Here is a 9,243-nt window from a genome sequence, read left to right as displayed (position 1 = left end):
GGAAGAGAAAGAGAGAGAGGGGGGGAGAGAAAGAGGGAGAGAGAGGGGAAAGAATGAGTAAGATTTAAATAATTCTCAAACCATACACCGGGAATTTTACATGTTACATAATTCGACTAAAAATTAACCCTCATATAACCCGGAATTGACCGTGCTTAGCTGCTTAGCCGCATCTTTCATGTAGATGAAGTTTAGTTCTTTCAATTCCCAACCTTAGATTATTATTATTATTTTTTTTTTTTTTTTTTTATTTTTTATCTTCATGAAAAAAATTACAAAAAAATATGAAAACTGTCCATTAATTCTTTTTTTCTTCTTTTTTTTTTCACATTCCCAAATGTCAGCAATTTTTCAACAAAGACCAGAGGCCATTTTGTAGAGTTTTTTTTATCATTATTATTTTTACTTTAATGTTATTAATCTTGTCTGTGATGAAATATGTATGTTTCATCTCGTCACAAAATGTATGTATGATATCCGCTGGAATTGTGTGACAGAACTGTAGACCTCTTGCAGTAAAAGAAGAAGAAGAAGCAAACGAAGAGTAAGTAGGGTAAGTGTACCATTTATTCGCCCACCTAAAAAACGTACCCTTTATTGGCCCACCTGTACCATACGCCACATAAGTCTGATCTCGACGAACTTTTTCAAGATCTAATTTTATCAAAAGAAAGGGCTTAAAGAATGCTATCAAACCAGTAGTATTCCAAAATTGTAGTCATAAAAACAACAATCTGGTGTGAACATCACACGACTTTCCTTATCCTATTGAATGATGCTTATTTGAGTGTTCTTTTACCCTAACTTTTACAATATCTCTAACCGTTTTGTCGCTATAGCTGAAAACCGCCAAAAAACGGTCGAAATCTGTCAAAAGCGGTCAAAATACCGCCAAGCGCAGCAACCATCTCAACCAAACGTTTTGTGTTGCATCCTTATCACATTTGTGAACTACATACCAAATTTCAAGTCTCTAGCTTATACCGTTCCCTAGATATTGTTAAATTACACCGAAAACCGCCAAAAAGCGGTAAAATAGTTCAGTCAGCTTAAAAAAAAAAAAAAAAAAAAAAAAAAAAAACTCAAGGGCTCCCTGATGGTACAATGAAACCCAAAAGGGGGCAAATGGATTAGCATCTTTGAAGACAAGTTTTTATTAAACCGATCATTAACAACCAATGGTTGTAGAGCAACGAAAAACAAATCATAATTTCTTATATAGAATACATTGTGTCTTGTAACACGCCCTGTTAGGATCATAGTAGAAGCAAGCGTAAGAGGGGCTGCAAAGCTTGTAGGTATGTATGTACAGTTGAAAAAAAAAGTGTAAAACTAAAGTAACAAACAAATAAAGTACAAAATAAAATAAAGGACAAAATAAAAACAAAGCAATATTTAACAGCGAAAATTTAAATGTAGGTTACAAGTACGTTGTAACACGCCCTGTTAGGATCATAGTAGAAGCAAGCGTAAGAGGGGCTGCAAAGCTTGTAGGTATGTATGTACAGTTGAAAAAAAAGTGTAAAACTAAAAACTAAAGTAACAAAGAAATAAAGTACAAAATAAAATAAAGGACAAAATAAAAACAAAGCAATATTTAACAGCGAAAATTTAAATATAGGTTACAAGTACGAGTACAAGTAGTTGAAAGTAAAAGAGAAATGAAGGTATTATGGCAGTATTGTATAAGAAGTAAATTAATTGAGAAGGAAAATGGACAGCGTAAATCTGGATTGACCAATCTTAAACCAGATTTCTTTTTATCCTTCAATTACGCACAGAAAAATTATGATGCAGTAATGAAAATATACACGAACAATTGAATTTTTAATTTTTTAACTTTCTCATCGTAATTTATTGTAATTTTCATTAATATGTATTTCAAATGTACTCCTACCATAGAAATATTAATTTCTTAGAATATTTCGTCGAAAAAACCCCAACAATTCTTAGATTTTCTTCGCTGTCCATTTTCCACTTTAATCAGCATCAGCAATACACAAAGAACAGACAAAGCTAGGTAATAAAAAAAATATTAAAAACAAGCAACAGAAAGGCAACACAACACGACACAGAGCAGCGAAGGGTTAAATGGTTTACCTTCGGAGCCCAAAATTACATGATTGAAATCGGGCCCACTCGACACACGGGGCCCGCGACACGGCCTTTCCAGAGTCCCTCGGGCCGTTACCATGGTAACCTGAACCAGGAGGTCTTCTATATTGCCGTACAGGTTTTTCTTCATGCCGGATGCTCGCGTGGCTACCCAGCCTCCTAGACTGAAGGGGGTGAGAGATAGAGGTTTGGTCACACGCGACTAATATGGGTTAACGTCACTGTACAACTGCAACTTTTTTTGAAGAGGTTTGACAGAGGGAACTGTATTTTCCAAGTTATTATGGTACCGAAATCGAAGAGGGAAGGAAGACAGGATAGGAGAAAGCCAGCCGTTCCCAGAACGAACTTATCCCATTAGGATAAAATCCGCCCCGGGCGGGAATCGAACCTGCGGCCTAGCGCTTACAAGGCAGACGCTTAAGTATTTAGATAAGTAGATATACTTTACTACTTCCCCATTATTTTTGTAGGGTTGACCAATTCTACTCTTTATTCTATAATGTCTTGTATCCCCTATACATACCGTAATTAAACAGTGGGGAAGAAAAATCAATGGACCAAAGCCAATATTCTTCGATTGAATTTTATACATAGTATAATAATTAATAGGACAGTAGAGAGAGATGAAGAGATCAGTTACCCGTTAGGGGAGGGAAAGACAGTGAAAGGACAGACTTTGGAAGAATTTACAAACCCATTTCTAACACCCATGGGTTGACAGTCAATTAGGTAGATTACACTTCAAATAGCACAGGAAAGGGGGGGAAAAAAACTCAACAAAGACATATTTACATACATCTCTTGTGTTTTGCCTCATTAAATCCCATTTTGTGAACTCCAAATTAACATACCTGAACACTTTTTCCCCCCACTATGTAGAACCCTCAGATTCGTAGAAGCTCAACCCTTCCTACAGGGCTGTTTGCCCTTACACATAAGCCTCACACTGGACTTTCTTTCTTTTTTTCTTACACAAAAAGCCCACTTAGAGATTTAGGTGTGGCCTATAGGACGGGTTGAGCTTCTACGAATCTGCCCTCCATTATTTACAAGTAACTACGAAGTAGGTAGGGGTACCCAAATTTTAGAAAAGATAAAATAAGTTGTACATAGAAGGTAAGGTACCTGTCCAAAATAGTAAAGAATCGCAATCAAGGTTACCTAGAAAACTCGTACGAGTCAGGTTCGTGTCCACTCGTGTACCCTCGGCTATTCAATTCCCTCTCCAGATCTTGCCCAATGATACCGGCCTCAATACAAGCCACCAAGTTGTCCTCATCTAGCCATAAGATACTGTTCTGTAAAAATAAAGAAAAGGAGAAGGAAAAAATTGGTCAGTTCTCATGGTGTGGTGGTCAAACCACTCGCCTTATAGGTACGTTGGAGATCTGGGTTTGATTTCCGGCAGGGTCGAATTTTTCAGAGATTTGAGTGTCACTGTGCTCACTGTATTTGCCAAAGGTAATGTATACTTTGAAATAATAATTTAATAAACATAATTAGAACATAGCTTTACTTACTTAGCTGATGGCCCTCCTTTTACTAATACCAAACTCACCTGGCCACACGACTACATCAGGGATTCGTTTCAGACCTGTTTGTCTCAAACTGAACACCTCGTACAAGGTTTGTCCATGAGCTCGAATAAGTCTGTCCTCTCCCTGAGTGGATACACTCACATTCGTTGCTTCAAGTAGAGACAGGACCTCTGAGGAGGAAAGAGTAAAAATAATTTACTAGTGAGATAACTTACATATCCACACCAACAAGGATTACTAGGTCAAAGTAGTATTAGATGTTTAAATAGCAAGCCTAGATAGCTTTAAGGGTAGTGCATTTATTTTGTCAGTGCTAGATCACAGCTTCAATTATGACCTGAGCCAAGCTTGATACCCAAACAGATAAGCTTTATCTTGGAACAATATGATTGTTCCCATCCTGTAAGGCCTCCAGTATTATATTTCATCTGTAAAAAAAAAAAAAAAAAAAAAAAAAACTTGTAAAACCCACTTATAAAAAAATCTAACACTAACCTTGGGCTCATGTTTGGAATGGAAAAGACTGAGGGTAACGCTTGGACTCATCTCCTTTAGTTCAAGTCTATATTGGAACACAGATCCATCCACCCCATTGTGTGAAGTATGGGTTAAACTCTAGGATGACCCAATAACGGTCTCCGATGAAAAGCTCGGTGATAATGTTGTTTTTCACTTGAAACTTGGCATCCCTTGTAAGCCCATCAATCCATTTTAATGCCTCATTCCGGACAAGAAATTGAGAAAAAAAAAAAAAAAAAAAAAAAAAAAAAAAAAAAAAAAAACAAGAAGCCCTTTGTTTTCTGATTTCTGTGTCATCATAGTGTTATGAACTTGTGTCAGTTGAAATGATGCATTTGGAACAATCATTAGGTGACCAAACACAAAACCCAATTTGATTTATTCTCAGTAGGTAGTTACCTAACTCATCAATCCTTATAACCCAAGAAATCACCACTCTTCAATATCCCAGAATACATGTAAGTATTTGATTATTCATCATGCCAATATGTCAGGACTGCTATGATTCAGATGTGCCCCAAGTATGATCTAATAAATCTATTAATAACTAGGTGAAAGGAGTGCCTCAAAAGTGGGCAGGACAAACAATTTACATAATCATTGCCTTGAGTGCCTTTTGTCGGATCTGAATTTTCTAAAGGGAGTTAACTGGATGAAGGTTCCTCTTTAAGGATATATCTGAAATCATTTCCTGTGATCTACAATGGTTTACTTACCTTTTCTTAGGAATAGCACTCTGAACTTTTATTTTTTCCGAGGAACATTGCTTTTGGTTTGAGGTTACATTTTGCTGGTCTGATTGTGCTGTTTGGTGGACTGGATTTGCAGAGTCTCTGGAATGGGCCTTGTCTTTAGTAGAACCACTGGAGTTTTCCATTTGGGGATGTCGATGTCTTATCAACTTTAGGGTCTTTAGGAAAGAAATCTTTTATCTTTATCAACTGCCAAGTGCTATTTGTAGTATTTGTCCAACTTCAAAAAAAAAAAATCCTCTGCTAGTCTGCTCTGATTTGATTTGATTTGATTTGATTGATAAACAAACTTCGTCCAGACTAGAAGAAATCACGCATTAACCCTTGCGTGCACATCGCTATGACTCAAATGAGAAACAATATTATTTTTCTTTTCAGCTTTACAAATTTCTCCTAGACTGTTTTGAAAATCTACATCATGCAGCTATTTTAGAGACACTTGATGCTAGAATATAGGTTAAAATCTGAGAGAAAAGTCAAATTAAAATCTTTTTATTACAAGCAAGCAAAAGGAAAGAAGTAGCTTAGTTGTGGACGAGCTTTATTATTGAGCGTGATGGGACAGTGTTGCCAAAGCTCAATTTATCGAAAAACCTCTTTAGAAAAAATGTCTAGAATCAAAAAGAACAAAAGAAATTTTATTTGGAAAAGTGATGAAAAAAAAAAACTTTGATGGAGTAATTTCATTATTTTATTAAACCATAGGAATACACTGTAAAACATTGATTAAATTTGATGGAATTATATATTAATTTTAATAAAATTTATCTGCGGGATCAGCCAGAAAACCTCCAAAACTCGTGTCTACACGTTTGTTTATTTTAATTTTATGACAACTGGCAACCTCGCATTTGTTTAAAAAATGAAAAGTTGAGGAAAAGCCGAAGACGGAAGACGGGCCTTTTTTGTGGGTAATTTTTTCGGATCAGCCAGAAAACCTCCAAAACTCGTGTCTACACGTTTGTTTATTTTAATTTTATGACAACTGGCAACCTCGCATTTGTTTAAAAATGAAAAGTTGAGGAAAAGCCGAAGACGGGCCTTTATTCGTTTATTGTGGGTATTTTTTTCTATTCAAAGTGGTCTACGAGCTTTAAAATTAGCCTCTGTCTCACACATCCACTTCCAGTTCTGAGTATGTGTAAAGTTACCTGTTAGAAGCTCATTTCCGTTGTAGTTAACCATGGACGACCTACAGAATCACGAAGACTCAGCTGCTAACATAGTAACTGATGTAGAAATGGGTAAGTTAGTAAGTTTTCTCCTCCAGTCTGGGTATCTTCGATCATTAGGTGCACTTCCAGTTCTGAGTATGTGTAAAGTTACCTGTTAGAAGCTCATTTCCGTTGTAGTTAACCATGGACGACCTACAGAATCACGAAGCTAACATAGTAACTGATGTAGAAATGGGTAAGTTAGTAAGTTTTCTCCTCCAGTCTGGGTATCTTCGATCATTAGGTGTAGGTATCCTACTCACTGGACACGGTCAGGGCTTCTGCAGAGAAGAACCTAAGGATCGTCTATATTTATGGAAGATAAGGCAGCTGTGTTCTCTTTGATTGTGGATGTAGGAGAAAGTAAAATATTTATTTGGAACCATAGAAAAATTGGTTACTTCTCTAATAGAGTGGTCTTCCACTCTAAGCAGACTTTTATAATCAAACTACCCTTGTCTTTTAAAACTTTCAGAAGATGTATCACAAAAAATCCCTGAGGCAGAAACCACCAATGTGAAGGAGATCAGCAATGACACTAAACCCGATGTCATCCAAGAAGTAAACAATGACCCACCATCGGAAATAGATATTCAAAAGTCTGAAGACAAAATGCAAGTCCTGGATGAAAACAAACTACTCGAGGAGACCAAACCAGAGAACTCTTTAGTGATAAATAATAAAGAGGTCAATGACACAACAGTGGAAGAAGAAAAAGTAGACAAAAATATCCAGGAAGCTGTAAAAACTGTTGTGGATATTGAAGATGAAAACGACACCTTAGTACTGAATAGTGACATTGATTCAGCATCTAGTGATCAAGATAATGGTGACCAAGGTGATGATTTTGATGACGAAGATAGTGACGATCATATGTACGATATTATCAGTGAAGGAAAGGCCAACATATACATTCCTGCGGGCAAGAAGGGTGTGTTTTATAATCCTGTCCAGGAGTTCAATAGAGATTTGAGTGTCACTGTGCTCACTGTATTTGCCAAAGGTAATGTATACTTTGAAATAATAATTTAATAAACATAATTAGAACATAATATGAAGGATTTCTAAATATACCTACATTTTTACTTTCATTATTTACATAAGTACTTACTGACCTAATCAATCTGTGGATCAGAACTACCAATCCTCAGCAAAAAGATAAGGAAGTGAATAAAAATTAGCTAAAATGATAAGAACAAATTTAATCAACAGTACCTATGTACTTTAAATTTTTGGACTGATTAAAACACTTTCTCATTACCTTGCAGGTATAGGTTCCCTATACATATTTTTAATAGAAAGTAAACATGCATTTTGTACTTATTTAACCCTCAGATTCGTAGAAGCTCAACCCTTCCTACAGGGCTGTTTGCCCTTACACATAAGCCTCACACTGGACTTTCTTTCTTTTTTTCGCACACAAAAAGCCCACTTAGAGATTTAGGTGTGGGGCAAACAGCCCTATAGGCTATAGGACGGGTTGAGCTTCTACGAATCTGCCCTCCATTATTTACAAGTAACTACGAAGTAGGTAGGGGTACCCAATTTCAGAAAAGATAAAATAAGTTTTACATAGAAGGTACCTGTCCAAAATGGTAAAGGTAAAATACTTATTTACTTACAAACATATCATTTTTCAGATCACCAAAATGACCCAACCGTGAAAAAGTACCAGAAGAAAATGAAGTGGGCCACCGCCACATCAGAAACAGAAGATGATGAGGAAGAGGAAGAAGAAGATCTACCGATACCGGCCTCAATACAAGCCACCAAGTTGTCCTCATCTAGCCATAAGATACTGTTCTGTAAAAATAAAGAAAAGGAGAAGGAAAAAAATTGGTCAGTTCTCATGGTGTGGTGGTCAAAGCACTCGCCTTATAGGTACGTTGGAGATCTGGGTTTGATTTCCGGCAGGGTCGAATTTTTTGTAAATTTTGTACAAACAATAATGAGTTCATTAATTCTTCAAACTTTTTTAGAAATAGAACTCATAACAAGAAAAGACTTTTTGTATTATTACTTATCTTACTTTTTGATCAATTTAATTATCATTTTTTGAAGACCCCCTGCGTTTGTTAGACAGCTTTGAAGGTAAGAGGGTGTCAATTTCATTATATTACATTGAAAATATTGAAATGGGGGTCTTTTCTGACGAAATTCCTGTGTGTGGAGTCCAGAATGTAGCACTATTGTGTCAATTTCAACTTACCATCTGTGAGGTGTCCAGAGAGATAATGGTTCTAGTTTCATTCTGTGGACACTCTACTGCCCCAGACACACTGGTACCACCACCAAATGGAATGATCACTAGATTGTGCTCGTGAGCCAAACTGACGATTTTCTCTACGTCTTCGGTAGACTCTGAAATTGCCAAGACAAGACATAAAGAATTTAATTTTCAATTAATAATAATAAAAACAAAGTTAGCTTATTTAGTCATAAAACCATTAGTTATATCATTGAGATAATAAACTATTTGGTACCCAGAGTCTTAGATGGACATGGCTTCATAAGTATACTTAGTTACCTACATTCTATTCTCAGTACACAAAAAGTCCACTCTGAGGCTTAGGTACAGGGCCTAATAGTCTCAAATGTTGGTTTATGTTGAGTGACCACTTGAGATTTATTTATTAGAACCAAATAATTTGGGCCAACTTAGTTAGCTTGAAGGGTATTGCACCTGCCATGTTAGTGCTAGGTTTTGGGTTCAATTCGTGCCTTGGACTTTATCCTAACCAGCTGAGGCTTGTTCTCAGAACAGCTGGTTTTCTCCTGTTCTGTACTTCTCTCTTTGATATCAGGACAATATGATCACAGTATTTGTAGTTTTGGTTTGGTCTGATATATATTGAAGTTCACGGATGTATTTTTCTCTTAGTAGGTTGTGTGGGTTAAAAATTAACTAAGTACTTAACTCATTTCGAAAATTTCAGCACATGTTGTTGTTGTATTGAGATAATAAACTATTTGGTACCCAGAGTCTTAGATGGACATGGCTTCATAAGTATACTTAGATACCTACATTCTATTCTCAGTACACAAAAAGTCCACTCTGAGGCTTAGGTACAGGGCCTAACAGTCTCAAATGTTGGTTTATTT

General features: G+C 36.2%; 2 protein-coding genes across 2 annotated transcripts in view; one reads left to right on the top strand and one right to left on the bottom strand.

Annotated features, from left to right (window-relative positions):
- The window catches only part of LOC103511323 (alkyldihydroxyacetonephosphate synthase), an 8,044-nt gene extending 3,856 nt beyond the window's left edge, over positions 1–4,188 (bottom strand). Inside the window, exons 1-4 of the mRNA XM_026825117.1 lie at positions 4,153–4,188; positions 3,651–3,826; positions 3,280–3,416; positions 2,042–2,279 (exon numbers count right to left, since the gene is read on the bottom strand). Coding sequence (XP_026680918.1) covers positions 2,042–2,279; positions 3,280–3,416; positions 3,651–3,826; positions 4,153–4,162 — 561 coding nt within the window. The 5' untranslated portion in view covers positions 4,163–4,188. The remainder of the gene's footprint in view (positions 1–2,041; positions 2,280–3,279; positions 3,417–3,650; positions 3,827–4,152) is intronic.
- Positions 4,189–5,937: 1,749 nt separating this feature from the next.
- Positions 5,938–9,243, top strand: part of LOC103511321 — a 28,187-nt gene continuing 24,881 nt past the window's right edge. The window contains exons 1-4 of the mRNA XM_026825116.1: positions 5,938–6,171; positions 6,617–7,144; positions 7,782–7,946; positions 8,203–8,232. Of these exons, the coding sequence (XP_026680917.1) occupies positions 6,111–6,171; positions 6,617–7,144; positions 7,782–7,946; positions 8,203–8,232 (784 nt within the window). The 5' untranslated portion in view covers positions 5,938–6,110. The remainder of the gene's footprint in view (positions 6,172–6,616; positions 7,145–7,781; positions 7,947–8,202; positions 8,233–9,243) is intronic.

This window comes from Diaphorina citri, unplaced genomic scaffold (genome assembly GCF_000475195.1).
Source record: "Diaphorina citri unplaced genomic scaffold, Diaci psyllid genome assembly version 1.1 scaffold701, whole genome shotgun sequence".
In the NCBI taxonomy this organism is placed as follows: domain Eukaryota; kingdom Metazoa; phylum Arthropoda; class Insecta; order Hemiptera; family Psyllidae; genus Diaphorina; species Diaphorina citri.
This window is presented reverse-complemented; position numbering and strand designations above follow the sequence as displayed.